This window comes from Mobula hypostoma, chromosome 3 (assembly GCF_963921235.1).
Source record: "Mobula hypostoma chromosome 3, sMobHyp1.1, whole genome shotgun sequence".
NCBI lineage: Eukaryota > Metazoa > Chordata > Chondrichthyes > Myliobatiformes > Myliobatidae > Mobula > Mobula hypostoma.
The window spans coordinates 229,696,081-229,713,943 of NC_086099.1; the positions used below are offsets into that span (position 1 = coordinate 229,696,081).

The 17,863-nt window shown below is 44.1% G+C and overlaps 1 protein-coding gene across 2 annotated transcripts; it reads right to left on the reverse strand.

Annotated features, from left to right (window-relative positions):
- Positions 1 to 983: 983 nt before the first annotated feature.
- On the reverse strand, positions 984 to 15,027 carry LOC134344608 (protein rapunzel-like). Of its 2 annotated transcripts, XM_063044718.1 has the most exons (3): positions 14,899 to 14,984; positions 4,086 to 4,252; positions 984 to 3,150 (listed from the first exon to the last, which is right to left on the reverse strand). In XM_063044718.1, exon 3 carries the CDS (start codon positions 3,102 to 3,104, stop codon positions 1,938 to 1,940), a length of 1,167 nt encoding a protein of 388 aa, XP_062900788.1. In that variant the 5' UTR covers positions 3,105 to 3,150; positions 4,086 to 4,252; positions 14,899 to 14,984; the 3' UTR covers positions 984 to 1,937. The 2 variants fall into 2 exon arrangements, with proteins under 2 accessions (XP_062900788.1, XP_062900787.1); XM_063044717.1 differs by lacking the exon at positions 4,086 to 4,252 and having other exon boundaries at positions 14,899 to 15,027.
- Between the last annotated feature and the right edge of the window lie 2,836 nt (positions 15,028 to 17,863).

Genomic DNA, 17,863 nt, shown 5'->3' on the forward strand with positions numbered 1-17,863 from the left:
TTCATATGTTAAAATTTATTTTAGTGCAAGGACCATTTTGGCTAAAGCAGATGAAGCTAATGCTTGGAATAGAGTGCAAGCATGATGCTGTAGCCAATGACAGAGGCACAGAATCCATATTCCTCCATTCCCATCTTGTTTAAATGTCTGTTTAATGGTTCTAAAACAGCACCATTATTTCTATATGTTTTTACCTCCACTCCTGGAAGTACATTCCATACCTTTGTCAGTCTCCGTGAAATAAACTTGCCATATACATCTCTCTTCACCTTACCCCCTCTTACCTGATATCTCTGCCCTCTAGTATTAGACATTTCAAACCAGGGGAAGGAAAAGGCGCTGGATTACTCTATATGTTTCAGATATATTCAGAAAACTGCTGGCATTCCACCAAAACTCTCCTTATATCTCATTCCTAATAATCCAGGTAGCATCCTGGACAACCTCGTCTGTATTCCTCTGCAACTCCAAATCCAGCGCTATAATGCGGCGACTGGAGGTGGCACAAATACATATCCAGATGTAATAGGGATCCTATCTGTAATCCTTAGTGTCCCAACCATTGAAGGCACTGCAGTTTCTTTATTCCCGAAATACTTGCGTCACTCTTTTCATGGAATTGTGAAGTGGGACCCCCAAATGCCCCTGTACACGAATGTTCCTAAGGGTCCTGCCATGTAATTGTAACTTCCTCTTTAATGTGGCCTGTCAAAAGCAACATGACACTCTAGTCCGGATTAAATTTCAGTCACTATTTCTCACCTTCAGTCTTCGCCTGATCTACATTCTGCTGTGTCTTTTCACAACCTCCTTACCTGTTCAGAATGCGCCAACTTTGTGTCGCCTGCAAATTTTCTAATCCGCATTGTCGATTTTCATCGACAAATCACAAATACCAATGGCCATACATTGCATTGTTGTTGGGATAGTGTTTCTCCCGATAGAACTGACGATGGCACCACATAAATTGAAGAGTGAAACAGTTATCAGATTTTGAGCATTTCATTTCCGTTTATTTAGCTCAGTCCCAAACAGTCTAACAATCAGTTTTATTTCTTAGTTCCAAGAAATCAGTATAAGTAAAACCCAGCCATTACATAAATCTGGTACAGTTTAAAGTAAATCTATTTGAACGATTTCATTGTTGCAGGCAGCACAAGCAGCACAGATCAGATTATCGCAGAAACAAAGTACAGTTGAAATTGCCCCTCTGTGGGGAAGCACGGTTTTTGGCCTGACGGAACCACAGCTTGGCGTTCCGGCTGATCAACTGTTAGTCTTTGGTATTCCTTGCCCCGCCCGTGCCGCAGCTTCAACCCGGCAAAGGCTCAGGTAACGGATCTGAAGACTGAAAGGTGAATACTGGGGGAGAGAAGCCTGTGGGCGAGTTATTATCTGGTCGCCATTTGACGGCGGTGGCATAGCAAACCCGCTCCGATGTCACCACCCTGTCGCCGTGGGAGTACGGTTGTTCTTTCAGACTGCTTTTGACCCCATGTATGCCTTCCTCACTGACCCATCGCAAAAAAAGAAAACCTCCGGCCCTCGGGTGAGGAAGGAGGACTGCAAGGAGTTTGCAAGGCTCTCATATGTTTAGCACCTGTCGTGACAGAACCGTTAAGGGTGAGGAAGAGTGCCAGTGCATTTTATAAAGGGGCGTCAGGAAGCGGGCAGTGTCAGGCTCAATAATTCAGTGAATCACACTGCTGGCGGTAGCACTTCAAGTTAGCGTTCTGGGAGCTGTGTCAGGGGTGACCTGAGTCCTGCAGTCGGAACTCAGGTCGGGAAGGGGAGAGATACTACAGAATGTTGGTGACGCTGAGGTTAAATGGCACAATGCTGTTTTTGAATTTTGCGTGTGATGGATAGCAGGGTAATATACGCGTGATTTGGGGCGCAGTGGGGAGTTATATGGTGTGCCCCATACAATCATAGGTTTATGCTCGGTGAACGTACAGGGTAACACCACTATAGTCCTGACAGAAATCACATCCAGCGGGAAAGCTCGAGGCGCAGCATAGACCTTTATACCGTCTCACTGCGTGGACACCGTGCCCAGCGGGGAGACCATGGCATACATGTACGGCCACTTCTCTGGCATCATTGACGTGGTCTCTCCCTTCCATTAGCTGCCTGACGAGGCCCTCATCAACTGCCTTTGGGTCAGTGCTGTAGGCGACAACAATATTAACATTGTTGAGCCTGAAAAAGCAAATGAAGTTACAGGCAACGAGACAGTGATTATCAAATCCCCCGACGGGATTATAGACTCGCACTGACCAGCAGACCCAATCATACTTTTTTTTTAATTTTTCCAATACATAGGATGAGCATTGGTCATTATCTCTCCCTTCCTTCTCCTTTACGAATCTCTCTATATCTATCTTCGCCTGCTCCGCAAACTCATTGATGCAGCGATCTATCATGGATTTCATTTTCTCGTCGACCTTGGACAATTTCTCGTTCCAATGTTTCTCCAGCTCCTTTACGTCGTTCCCGGAGATGGCCGCATGAGCCAGCAAGGGTATCATGCCGATACAGAAGAGGTTCTTCAGACGGGCACAGAACTGCTCCATCTGGCGCCGGTTCCTCTGGTCACATTTCATGACGGTGTCCAGGATGGGTTTGCTGAAGACGATCGAGTAACCCATCACAGCATCGTAGAGAGTGTTGAGATTCTGGTCCCCCTTGCTCACGTCGAAGTGTTTGAGAAACTCTTCCTTCTCAGCCTGCCGGTACTGTGGCTTCGCGTGGAGGATGTCCATGTACTTCCGAAACTGGTTCTTTATGTTTTCTTCAATGGGGGAATACTGGCTGTCCATCGTGTTTTTCCAGACCTCCCGAATGACATCGTTGATCTGGTCAGAAATGACATCCAGCTTGTTCCTGACGATCTGGAACTGCTCTTTCATGTAGGTCAGCTCTGGGCTGTCCACGTTGCCTAGGGCTAGTTTGACAATGGCCGCGGCTAAACTTATGAGGGGACCGAACACCCCGCATGTGGAAGCCAGCTTCTCCGCTGATTCGATGAAAGCCATCACTCCCTGTACAGCCTCAACAGCAGACTTCGTCAGCTCCAGGGAAGCTTCAGCCTTTTCAGACATGGTTCAGTCACCGTTTGCCAACACTGATCAGTTCCTTGTCTGAAATCTAAGCAGAAAGCAAACATTTTTAATGCCCACATTTTCTTGGGATCGTTTCTGTGTGAAGCAAGTATAAAATAACCCTTCAAAACAGAAATTGCCATGCGAGTCCAGCCCGTCAAGCGGCATCGGTTGAGACAAAGGGACAGATAATATTGGAAGGGGACAGTATCTGGGATGACAGCAAATCAGCAATGGCTGGTGTTTCAGGAGGCAATTCTAAGGTGTATGTCAAAGGTGAAGATGTCTAAAGGGAGGATGAGTCAACTATGGCAACCATGGCTGATAAGAACAGTTAAAGACATTATGTAAGAAATGAGAGAACATATAATATAGGAAAAAATAGTGCGAAGTTAAAGGCTTGAGAATCTTTTAAAACCAAAAAATGACATTTACTGCACATAATCCATTAGGAAAGAAAAGATAAAATATGAAAATAAGCCAGTCATTAATATAAAAGACGATACCAAGGTTTAATTCGGATATATAAATTGCAAAAGAGAAGCGAGAGTCGATGTTGGACACTGAGGAATGACGCTCAGGACGTAGCAATGTAAGGTGAAGGAATGGCGGATGAATCTAATCAGTATTTTGTGTCAGTCTTCACTCTGGAAGACATTAGAGGTATGCCAGAAATTCGATAGTGTCAGGAGCAATAGTGAGTGTAGTTGCCGCCAGTGATGTGATGGTGCTTGGGAAGCTGAAAGTACTGAAGATTCAATACCTATACCCCACACTCCCGGGAAGTTTTCATGCTTTATTGTTTTACAACGTTGAATCACATGGATATTATTTGGATTTTTTTTTCACACTGATCAACAGAAAAAGACTCCTTCGTGTCAAAGTGAAAGCAGATTTGTATAAAGTGATGTAAATTCACTACACAAATAAAACACAAAACAATTGATTGCATAAGTATTCATGCTCTTTCATATCACACACCAGATTATCACTGTTGCAGCCAATTGGTTTTAGAATTTAGATAATTCGATAAATGGAGATCAGATTTTGGAGATCTGTGTGCAGTCGAGGTGTTTCAAATAATTGTCGTAAAAATACACCTGTACTTTTAAGTTCCATCGGCTGGTGAGTCCGTATCCTGGGAAAAACTACAGCACAAAGACAAAAGAACAATCTAAGCAACTCTGCGAAAAGGTTATTGAAAATCACAAGTCAGGAGATGGATACAAAAGCATTTCCAAGTCACTGAATCTTCCTTGGAGCACAGTTAAGTCAATCATCAAGAAATGGAATGAATATGGCACAGCTGTAAATCTGTCTAGATCAAGCCGTCCTCAAAACTGAGTGACCGTGCGAGAAAGGGACTAATGAGGGAGGCCACCAAGAGACCTATGACAACTCTGGAGGAGCTACAAGCTTCAGTGGCTGAGATGGGAGAGGCTGCGCAGACAAAAACCGTTGTCCGGTGCTTCACCAATCGCAGCTTTGTGAAAGAAAGTCACTGCTGAAAAAAGAACTCACATAAAATCTCAACTAGAGCTTACCAGAGGCATTTACGAGACTGGGAAGTCAGCTAGAAGATGGTTTGTGGTCTGAGAGGGGCGGAGGGGCGGAGAAAAATGTCTCTAAACGGCGACTCTTTCGCTCGCATCTTCGGAAACAGCTCTATTACTATCTTTGATATATCTTTTTTCTTTTCCTTTTCAAAGTTTTTTTGAAGACCCTGACCTGGAGTTACACTCTCGGGCTCTGGACACATGGCTGCTGCACTTGACTGAGGCGTCAAGCGAGAACACGGAACAGCAGCTTAGCATCCGTAGGGTGTGTGTCCTTTCTGGGGCCGACCCTCTGGGCACAGAGCTCGGAAAAAAGCGATGCAGCAGACTTTTAATATTGTTAATCAGCGAGTTATTTGTTATGTCACCCCTCTCGCTGTGAAACCGAGACAGCTCTTTTTTTCCCTTATCAGGGAGAGAGTGAAAGCCTGTCCTTTGTCGAATTACCGGGTGAACGAGAAGTCTTTGGGATGCCGCAAGTCTGTGGCTTCACTGATGCTTGCTGCACACTTGAGTGCTCGGTGAAGGGCGCTAATGGTTTTTGCTGGTCGCGGTGGGGGTGGGGCTAGTTGCCTTACTGTTGCTTGTCTGTGGGAGGAGGGAGCTGGAGGGGCTTTGGGGTTTTAGCGGCCAGAAACATAGAACCATAGGAACACAGAAAACCTACAGCATAATACAGGCCCTTCGGCACACAAGGTTGTGCCGATCATGTCCCTGCCTTAGAAATTACTAGACTTCCCCATAGCCCTCTATTTTTCTAAGCTCCATGTACCCATCCAGAAGTCTCTTAAAAACCCTATCGTTCCTCCTCCAACACCATTGCCGGCAGGGCATTCCATGCACTCACCACTCTCTGAGTAAAAAACTTGCCCATGACATCACCTCTGTACCTACTTTCCAGCACCTTAAGCCTATGTCCTCTTGTGGCAACCATTTCAGCTCTGGGAAAAAGCCTCTGACTATCCAGACGATCAATGCTTCTCATCATCTTATACACCTCAGTCAGGTCACTTCTCATCCTCCGTCGCTCCAAGGAGTAAAGGCCGAGTTCACGCAACCATTTTTCAAAAGGCATGTCCCCAATCCAGGTAACATCCTTGTAAATCTCCTCAGCACCCTTTCTATGTCGCTAGGTATACATGGAGAGGTGGTAAATTGGATTAGACATTGGCTCGATTGAAGAAGCCAGAGAGTGGTGGTAGAGATTTGCTTCTCTGAGTGGAGGCCTGTGACTAGTGGTGTGCCAGAGGGATCAGTGCTGGGTCCATTGTTATTTGTCATCTATATCAATGATCTGGATGATAATGTGGTAAATTGGATCAGCAAGTTTGCTGATGATACAAAGATTGGAGGTATAGTAGACAGTGAGGAAGGTTTTCAGAGCCTGCAGAGGGACTTGGACCAGCTGGAAAAATGGGCTGAAAAATGGCAGATGGAGTTTAATACTGACAAGTGTGAGGTATTGCACGTTGGAAGGACAAACCAACGTAGAACATACAGGGTTAATGGTAAGGCACTGAGGAGTGCAGTGGAACAGAGGGATCTGGGAATACAGATACAAAATTCCCTAAAAGTGTCGTCACAGGTAGATAGGGTCGTAAAGAGAGCTTTTGGTACATTGGCCTTTATTAATCGAAGTATTGAGTATAAGAGCTGGAATGTTATGATGAGGTTATATAAGGCATTGGTGAGGCCGAATCTGGAGTATTGTGTTCAGTTTTGGTCACCAAATTACAGGAAGGATATAAATAAGGTTGAAAGAGTGCAGAGAAGGTTTACAAGGATGTTGCCGGGACTTGAGAAACTCAGTTACAGAGAAAGGTTGAATAGGTTAGGACTTTATTCCCTGGAGCGTAGAAGAATGAGGGGAGATTTGATAGAGGTATATAAAATTATGATGCGTATAGATAGAGTGAATGCAAGCAGGCTTTTTCCACTGAGGCAAGGGGAGAAAAAAACCAGAGGACATGGGTTAAGGGTGGCGGGGGGAAAGTTTAAAGGGAACATTATGGGGGGCTTCTTCACACAGAGAGTGATGGGAGTATGGAATGAGCTGCCAGACGCGGTAGTAAATGCGGCTTCTTTTGTAACATTTAAGAATAAATTGGACAGATACATGGATGGGAGGTGTATGGAGGGATATGGTCCGTGTGTAGGTCAGTGGTACTAGGCAGAAAATGGTTCGGCACAGCCAAGAAGGGCCAAAAGGCCTGTTTCTGTGCTGTAGTTTCTATGGTTTCTATAGTTTCTATGGCTTTCATATACTTCCTGTAGTGAGGCAATCAGAACTGAGCACAGTACTCCGAGTGGGTTCTGACCAGGGTCCGATATAGCTGCAACGGTACCTCTCGGCTCCTAAATCCAATTACACGATTAATGAAGGCCAATACACCGTACGTCCTCTTAACCACAGAGTCAACCCGCGCATCTGGTTTGAGCGTCCTATGGACTCGGACCCCAATATCCCTCTGATCCTCCGCACTGCCAAGAGTCTTACCATTAATACTATATTCTGCCATCATATTTGACCTACCGAAATGAACCACTTCACACTTATCTGGGTTGAACTCCATCTGCCACTTCTCAGCCCAGTTTTGCATCCTATCAATGTCCCACTGTAACCTCTGACAGCCTTCCACACTATCCACAACACCCCCAACCTTTGTGTCATCAGCAACCGTATTAACCCATCCCACCACTTCCTTATCCAGGTCATTTATAAAAATCACGAAGAGTAAGGGTTCCAGAACAGATCCCTGAGGCACACCACTGGTCAACGACCTCCTTTCAGAATACGACCCGTCTACAACCACTCTCTGCCTTCTGTGGGCAAACCAGTTCATGATCCACAAAACAATGTCCCCTTGTATCCCATGCCATTTACTTTCTCAATAACCTTTGTATGGTGTAACTTATCAAATGCCTTTCTGAAATCCATATACAATACCTCTAATGCTCTTCCTTCATCAATGTGTTCAGTCACATCCTCGAAAAATTCAATCAGGCTCGTAAGGCACGATCTGACCTTGACAAAGCCATGCTGACTATTCCTAATCTTATTATACCTCTTCAAATATTCATAATTCCTGCCTCAGAGGATCTTTTCCATCAACTTACCAACCACTGAGGTAAGTCTCACTGGTCTATAATTTCCAGAGCTATCTCTACTCCCTTTCTTGAATAAAAGAAAAGCATCCGCAAACCTCCAATCCTCTAGAACCCCATTGATGATGCAAAGATCATCGCCATAGGCTCAGCAATCTCCTCCCTTGCCTCCCACAGTAGTCTGGCGTATATCTCATCCGGTCCCGGCGACTTTTTCAACCTGATGCTTTCCAAAAGCTCCAGCACATCTTCTTTCTTAACAACTACATGCTCACGCTTTTCAGTCTGCTGCGAGTCTGCACTGCAATCACCAAGATCCTTTTCCATACTGAATACTGAAGAAAAGTATTCTTTAAGTAACCCTGCTATTTCCGCTGGTTCCATACACACTTCCCCACTGTCACACTTGATAGGTCCTATTCTTTCATGTCTTATCCTCTTGCTCTTCACATATTTGCAGAATGCCTTGGAGTTATCCTTATTGATGACCGCCAAGGCCTTCTCATTGCCACTTCTGGCTCTCCTAATTTATCTTTTAAGCTTCTTCCTGTTAGCCTTATAATCTTCTAGAACCCTAACATTGCCTCACTCTCTGCACCTTTTGAAAGCATTTCTTTTCTTCTTGAATAGATTTATTACAGCCTTTATACACCACGGTTCCTGTACCCTACCATAACTTCCCTGTCTCTTTGGAACGTACCTATGCAGAACTCCACACAAATATCCACTGAACATTTGTCATATTTCTTCCTTACCTTTCCCAGAGAACATCTGTTCCTAATTTAAGCTTCCAATTTCCTGCCTGATAGCCTCATAATTCCCCTTACTCCAATTAAACGGTTTTCTAACTTGTCTGTTCCTATTTCTCTCCAGTGCTACTGTAAAGGAGATAGAATTATGATCACTATCACTGAGAGATCTGACACCTGACCAGGTTCATTTCCCAATACCAGATCAAGTACAGCCTCTCCTCTTGTAGGCTTATCTACATATTGTGTCAAGAAACCTTTCTGAAGACACCTAACAAACTCCACCCCATCTAAACCCCTTGCTCTAGGGAGATGCCAATGGATATTTGGGAAATTAAGATCTCCCATCACGACAACTCTGTTATTGTTACACCTTTCCAGGATCTGTGTCCCTATCTGCTCCTCAATATCACTGTTTATTATCGGGCGGCCGATAAAAAACACCCAGTAAGGTTATTGAACCCTTCCTGTTCCTAACCTTCACCTACAGAGACTCCATAGACAATCCCTCCATGACATCCACCTTTTCTGCAGCCTTGATACTATCTCTGATGAACAGTGCCAAACCCCGACCTCTTTTAGATTATGAGGACACTCAGTCGTCGTTTATTCTAATTTAGAAATGCATGCATTAAAAATGATACAATGTTCCTCCAGAAAGATATCACCGAAACACAGGACGAACCAAGACAAACTGACAAAACCACATAATTATAACACATAGTTAGAAGAGTGCAAATCAATACCGTAATTTGATAAAGAGCAGACCATGAGCACGGTAAAAAAAGTCTCAAGTCCTGAGAGCCCCATCATCTCATGCAGACGGAAGCGCCGCAAACTTGCCGATGCATTGGAGCACCCGGCCGCAGCCGACTCTGAGTCCATCCGAAAACTTCGAGCCTCTGACACCGAGCACCGAGCATCATCTCTGCCGAGCGCTTCGACACGGCCCCGGCCGCCGAACAACAAGCAAAACCGAGGACTCTGGGCCTTCCCCTCCGGAGATTCTAGATCACACAGTAGCAGCGGCGGCGAAACAGGCATTTCAGAAGTTTAACCAGATGTTCCTCCCTACTCTCACGTCTCTCTTCATCAAATCAGGATTGTGCACGGCATCTTACTTGACAAATAACAGATATCATTCACTGGAGTGGCCGTTGCAAGCTGCGTCGCGCCGCCATGCTTCCAAAGCCTCCCTCCCTGTCCTTTCTGAAACATCTAAAACCCGGCACCTGAAATAACCTTCCCTGACGCTGAGCCATCCAAGTCTCTGTAATGGCCACCACATCGTAGCTCCAAGTCCTGAACCACGCTCTAAGCTCATTCGCTTTGTTCACAATACTCCTTGCGTTCAAATAGATACATCTCAAACCGTCCATCTGAGCGTGTCCCTTCTCTATCACCTGCCTATCCGCCCTCTCACACTCTCTCCAAACTTTCTCTATTTGTGAGTTACCGCTTCTTCTCCAGTCTCTTCAGTTCGTTTCCCACCCCCACGACCCCCATCAGTTCCAGTTGAAACTCTCAGCAGTAGCCTTCGCAAACGTTCCCGCCAGGTGCCCGTGGGATTCAAGTGCAACTCCCCCTTTTTGAACAGGGCACACCAGCTCCAAAGAAGGTCCCAATGATCCAGAAATCGGAATCCCTATCTCCTGCTCCAATCGCTCAACCACGCATTGATCCTCCACCTCATTCTAGTCCTATACTCACTATCGCGCGGCACAGGCAGTAATCCCGAGATTACTACCTTTATCGGCCATTCGTTCTTTGGGGTACTTCTTTGTTGTCGTGCCTATTTGCAAAGAGAAGGAATTTCAGGATGTACAGTATATACGTTTCTCTGACATTAAATATACCCATTGAAACTCTTGATGAAACCCAAATTGAGATTGTTGACCATCAGACTAAACGCTATTTTTGATGTAAGACAAACACGGCACATCATCAAAAACACATCATCCCTACCCTGAAACATGGTGGTGGCTGAATTATGCGGTGGGTTTGCGTCACTGCCTCAGCTCGGGAAGGCTTATGAAGGTAGAGGGTGAAATGAATGCAGCAACATATAGAGAGATCCTGGAGGAAAACCTGATACAATTACCAAGAGAACTGCGAATTGGCAGATTTACCTTCCATCAAGACAATAACCGAATCACAAATCCAAAGCTACACAGGAATTCCTTAAAAGCAACAAAGGTAATGTCCTGGAGTGGGCCAGTCAGAGTTCGTTACGCAATCGAATTAAGAATATCTGGTTGGACATGAAAAGGATTGTTAAATTACGATTCCCATGCAATCAAACATGAGCTTGAGCAGTCTTGAAAAGAAGAATGGGGAAAAATTGCAGTATGCAGACGCGTAAAGCTGATAGAGACCTATCCACACAGACTCAAGGCTGTAATTGCCGCCAGAAGTGCATCTACTAATTACTGATATGAAGGGGGTGAATACTTATGCTACTAATTAGTTTTATATATATTTGTAATTAATTTAGATCATGTTGTAGAGATCTGTTTTCACTTCGACATGAAAGAGTTGATCAGTGTAAAAACAGCCAAGTTAAATTCACTGTGTTAAATGTAGTCAACAATAAAACATGAGAATTTCTAAGCGGTGTGAATAATTTTATAGGCATTGTATATATATAGTTATATTTATAGACTACGTCCTATGGTTCTGAAAGAGGAAACTGAAAAGTTTTGTGGAGGCAATAGCAACGATCCATTAAGAATAACTATATTCTGGAATGGTTCTTTAGGACTGGAAAACTGCAAACATCACTCCACAGCTTAAGAAGGGAGAAATGCAGAAGAAAGGAAACTATAGGTCAGTTAACCTGACTTTTGACAAGATATCGCTCTGCAGGCTGCTTGACAAGAAAAGAGCCGATGGACTTGATAAGAGCCGACGGAACTGATGGCGTTGTGGCCACGTTTGCATTCGATATAAAGATAGATGAAGGGACAGCTAGTTTTGAGAAAGCAGGGAGTCTGCAGAATGACAAATAGATTAGGAGAATGGAAAAGATGTGACAGGTGGAATATATTGTAGGGAAGATATGAACTTCGACTGAAGTAATAAAGGCGTATTTAGCATAACATTTCGAGAGGACGAGGATATGCGAGAAAGAATGTGATTTATGACGCATTTGTGAGACCACTCGTGGAGTATTATGTGAAGATTTGGGGCCCTTATTTAAGAAAGGGTGTGCTGGCATTCGGAAGCGTCCACCAGAATTTTTCGAGAATGATTTTGGGAATGAATTGGTTTAAGAAAGAGGGAGGTTTGACGGCTCTGCACCTGTACTCGCGGAGTTTGGAAGAATGAATGGATGTTTCATTTAAATTTATCGACTATTGAAAGGTCTAGAGACAGTGGATGTGGAGAGCATATTTCCGATATTGGGCTGATCTAAGGCTAGAACGTTCAGAATCAGAACAGAGGGACGTCCATTTAGAACAGAGATGAAGAGGGATTTCTTTAGTTTAAGGGCGATGAATCTGTGGAATTTATGGCCACGGATGGCTGTGGAGTTCAATCATCTTGTATATTTGAAGCATAGATTCATAGGTTTCTGATTAGTCAGGGCGTTGAAGAGTACAGGGAGAGGGTAGGAGAGGGATAATAAATCTGCCATGATGGAATGGCGGAGCAGGTTCGATGGGTCGAATGGCCTAATTCTGTTCCTATCTCTTATGGCCTTCTGGTCTCTTCTCTCAAGCGGAGACAACGACGATCTATTTCCCCAACCCGCTTTCACCTACCGCTAATATTCATTTGCATCCCCTTATCAATCAGCAGCCACTATCTGTCAATCCATCCTGCACTTAACTAGTGCTGTCATCCACTATCATTGTCTTTCTTTCTTTCTCTCCCTCCCTCTTAGAAACAGGCCAATTACTCTTGTGGCAACAGGAGAGCCACGGCAGCGTAGCAGTTCGTGCAAAGCTCCTATAGCACCACAGATCACAGAATGGATTTCACTTCCTCCGCTGAATGTAAGGAGTCTTTACGTTCTCCCCATTGCGCTCTGGTTTCCCCGAGTACTCCGGTTTTCTACCACTATTGGATGCTATGTATTTTTGATAAAATAAATGTAACTTGGAGCCGCGAGCTGTTACCGCGACGTATCTCTAAACTAACATAAAATTTAGAGAAGGGGAGCTTGTAGACAGGTCCTTACTCTGGCCACAACTACCCGGCTTTCGCAATGACAAGCCATCCCGTCTTCATCCAACTTGCACTGACCTGTCTTTGAACCGCAGATAGGGTAGAGCTGTGCCTGCGGGTTTCGGAGGCAGCTTGGCCTCGGACCGCAGTTGGGAATAGGATCCGTTCTCTTCTCCTCACTGACAGTGAAGCCTCATAGTGAAAGGGGGCCTTTAGACTGTGCTATGTTATAATCTTTTATTATTATTGGAAGCTGCTGCTCAATTCACCAACGACGCTTGCTGTTCGAACTTCTTTGAAATGATGGAAAAGGGGAAAGCATTTGCCGTCTACGGTGACCCAGAGACACGTTGTCGGACAGGGATCGTAGATAATAGAACAAAACAAATCTGGAACGGACCCTTTATTTTAATTTGGCCTGTTTTGAACACGATGCCAAACTCTCTTCTGGCCCCTGATGTTGATACGAACCCCCACCCCGACCCATCAGCTACATGTGCACGTGCCCCAGAAATGTGATAATTGTTTATGCTTCCGCCATTACCCCTGACTGGACATTCCAATGTTGTTTAGTACGTTAAAATGGAGAAAATCTGCAGATGCTGGAAATCCGAGCAACATACACAAATACTGGAGGAACTCAGCAGGCCAGGCGGCATCTATGGAAACGAGTCGAAACTCTTCAAAAAAGATGAGGAGAAAATTTAAAAGTGGGAGGAGGAGAGCGAGAACCACGAGGTGATAGCTGAAAACTGGAAGGGGTAGGGTGGATGAAGTAAAGAGCTGGGAAATCCATTGGCGTGACGAGGTGAGGGAGGGATAAGGGATAGGAGGCTGGTTGGAGGCTACCCAAAATATGAGGTTTGAGGCTGGTGGTGTGGTAGGCGAGGATAAGAGGAACCCTACCCTTGACAGTGTAGCTGGAGGATGGGGTAAGAGCAGACGTGTGTGAAATGCAAGAGATGCGCTTGAGCGCAGCGCTGAAGATGGGACAATTAATAATAACCAATTATCCTCCCGGTCTTTTGGGTGGAAAGCGGATCACCCGGGAAAAACCATGCCTTCCACTCGGAGGAAGTACAAAAGTCCCTACCGAGGATGACGGAATTGCGACGATCCAAGCTGTAAATGCGTTGCGCTAACCGCCACAGTACCGTGGCGACTGTTCGTACAACAATACAGAGCCCTAAATTTTATAAAATTCTGACAAAACCCTCTGACGCTTCAGGGAAAATAACTCAAGCTTGCTCAACCTCTCCCTATAGCCCGTGCGTCTGATCGCAGAAATATCTTTGTTAGCCTGTTCTATACCTTTGTAAAAGCATGTAGTAACGAGGAGACCGGAATCACACATAATACTGTAATGCGGATTATGTAACTATAATTTGACTTTATTACTCAGTACTCTTTACCACGGCTAATGAAGACAAGAATGCCACACGCCTTCTTTACCACACTATCTACTTGCAGAGACACTTTCAGTGATTTATGAACTTTGAACACAAGACCTTTTCCTTTAATTATGTTTAGCGTCATGCACTTAATTCCATAATTTCCCTTCATTTTGGACCTGCCAAAACAAGTAAACAAGCAATAAAAATCAATTCGCGACATAATAGCATAACACCATAAGATATAGGAGCAGAAGTAAGCCATTCGGCCCATCGGCAATGCTCCGTCATTAAATTATGGGCTGATCTAATTTTTCCAGTCCCGTCTTCCCCACTCCCGAATATATGCCCGTGATATTAAACCTGACTGTGATTCTGATTCCAAATTACAGCTCTTCTCAGTTGCCGGACTAAATTCCATCCAGCATACCTGCATGCATATCAGCATATAAACAATAATTCTGCTCTTTCTTTTTATCGACACTCTTCACTATCCATAAAGCCACCAATCTTAGTGCCAGTTGCAAGGCGCATTAACCCAGCATCTACATTTTCAGTGGTCGCAGCATGGATGCCGGCGGAACACCACTGGTCGCGGACCTCCAGCCCTAATGACACCCGTTCTAACGCTGCGTGTGTCTGGAGCATGATCGACAGCAATTCCCGAAAGTGAACTGAAAACTAGGTCAGGCGTGGATCTTAGTTCCGTTCCTATTTCCTTCTGTCTGTTCAATTGCCCACTTCTAAAACATCCTCCTCCCACGAGATCTGATAGGGGTCACACAAAATATGGAAATAAATCTGGGACAAAACAGCATACAACCTGTGCAGGGGAGGACCCAAATACGTTCGGCGATCGCAAGGTTTTCTGTCTTGCCTGCACTCCGAACTGGACCTTCCGAGTTTCCACGGACTGTAGCTCAACAGCTCATGAAGGGTTCCTATATATATACTAGAGCACAGACAAGAGTAATCTAATTGGCAAGTTTAAGTCCACACCTTTTTGAAAAACCTCATATCTCGGACCCACCAGCGATGACTCATGTTTCCAACACATTCCAGGAAATGGCACAATTCTAACGATTTACATTTCAATCCCTTTAACATGCATTTGTAGAACTTACCCATTTTCTTGTGAAATAAATGCAAAACAAGGTTAATTGCAAAACAAAAAAATTGAAAAAAATCACTCCAATTCCAGGACGTCTGTTCATATTGGCGTTCATTACATATCTCTCTCCCGTAAGCCCATCACATCTACTGGTGTGTCGTTATCACAACGTCGACAGCTGCCTGCCAAGCCCTCTATTCAGAATCAGAATCTGAAGTAGGGTCAACATCGCTGTCATATGTCCTAAAATGTGTTGTTTTGTGGCATATGTACAGGGTAACATATAGCAATAACAATGATAAATTACAATTACAGAAGTTTATATATATATATATATATACATAAAATTGCAAAAACAATACAGTACAGAGGTATATATTAGTCTGAAAACAGTTTTGAATGCATTAGTAATGATCTTTCGCGAATTAATAGGTTCAGGCATAGTTCCGGAGGACTGCAAAATTGTAAATGACACTCCGACCATCAAGTAGGGAGAGAGACAGTAGGAAGTACATTATTGAACAGTTAATATGACCTCAGTGGTTGGGAATGTGTTGGGGTTGATTGTCAAGAATGTGTTTTCAGAGTACTTGGGGCACTTGACAAAATAGGCCAAAGTAAGACTGGCTGCCTTAAGAGAAAATCTTGCCTGTCAATTATTTTGTTTAGAAATCTTTGAATAAATATGAAGCATGATATTCAAAGAAGAATCACATATAGCAATAAAAATGATAAATTACAATTACAGAAGTTTATGTATATATATATATATAAAATTGCAAAAAAAAAATACATTACAGAGGTATATACTAGTCTGAAAACAGTTTTGAATGCATTAGTAATGATCTTTCGCGAATTAATAGGTTCAGGCATAGTTCCGGAGGACTGCAAAATTGTAAATGACACTCCGATTTACAGAAGATCTCTGACAAGGTGCCAGACGCGAGGCTGCATAACAAATTAAGAACTCATTGTATTATAGGAAAGATACTAGGATGGATAGAGCATTGACTGATTGGCAAGAGGCAAAAAGCGGCCCTTTCTGGTTGGCTAACGGTGACTAACGTTGTTCCACAGGGATCTGTGTTTCGACAGATTCTTTTTACAACATATGTTAATAATTTGGGTGAAGGAATTGTTAGCTTTGTGCCCAGGTTTACGGGCGATACGAAGATAGGTTGAAAGACAGGTTGTGTCGAGAAAGCAATGGGTCTACAGAAGGATTTAAACAGATTAGGAGAATGGGCAAAGAAGTGGTAGATGGAATACAGTGTCCGGAGGTGCATGGTCAGCACTTTGGTAGTAGAAATAAAACAGTGAACTATTTTATAAATGAAAAAAAAAACAATCAAATAAATCAATAAATAAATTATGCTGATGACACAAAGGTTAGGGGTGCTGTGGATAATCTCGAGGGTCGTCGGAAGTTATAGCGCAACATCGATAGGATGCCGAAATTGGCCAGAGAATTGGCAGAAGTTCAACCCAGATAATAGTGAGGTGGCTCATTTTGGTAGGTCAAATTGGAAGACAGAATATGATATGAATGGTAAGACTCTTGGCAGTGTGGAGGATCAGCGATGTCCTTGCCCATAGGACACTCCAAGTTGCTGCGCAGGTTGACAGTGTTATTCAGAAGGCATATTGTGAGTTGACCTTCATTAACAGTAGATTGAGTTCTAGGGCAGAGAGGTAATGTTACAGCTATATAAGACATGGTCACACCCCATTAGGAGTCTGACCAATGTGTTCATTTCTAGTCACATCAAACGTGCATGCTAAAGGAAGCGTGCAGGCGAGATTTTCAAGGGTGTTGTCTGACTGGAGAGCGTGCCTTATGACAGGGGTCCCCAACCTATTTTGTAACGCGGACCAGTCGACCTGGGAAGCGGGGGGGGGGGGGGGGGGTTGTGGTGTAGGGTAGCCAACGGACAAGAGTAGCAGTCAAATACGTTGTGTTCACCCCATATGACTACAATGACCATGAAGCCTTGCGCGGCACCAGTGCGCATGCATATACCTGCCGAATTTTCTTCTTTACAATCGTTTTCAGTGATTCTGTTCGGGGGAGGGGAGGTGTTAATCACGACCGGAATATAGGTGATAAGTGGCTAATACACTCAATTTCATTTCTAAAAGGGTCTATCTAACGAATTTAATATTAAACACACAGCGCATATTTTCCTCGCATGAATATACTGATAAGTCAATTATCAGGGCAAGACAGGGGCACTTGAAATAAATGTTGAACGAACTTCCAGTAGAAGTGGTAGAGGCAGGTTCGATATTATCATGTAAAGAAAAATTGGATAGGTATATGTACAGGAAAGGAATGGAGGGTTACGGGCTGAGTGCAGGTCGGTGGGACTAGGTGAGAGTCGCGTTCGGTGCGGACTAGAAGGGCAGAGATGGCCTGTTTCCGTGCTGTATTTGTTATATGGTTATATAAGTTAATAGCATCATAACATTTTAAGTAACGTTTGGATATTAAGCACACAGCACATATTTTCCCCGTATGAACATATAAAATAATTGCAACACACCAATATCGCTGAATCAGTGGGAGCCCTGGGCTTGTTTCCCTGCAACATCGAGGGGTGATGGGAGACAGCGATACTCGAAGGGGGTTCCTTATGTCCAGTCTATTCCGCGATTTCGTTTTCGTTGCATTGATTGC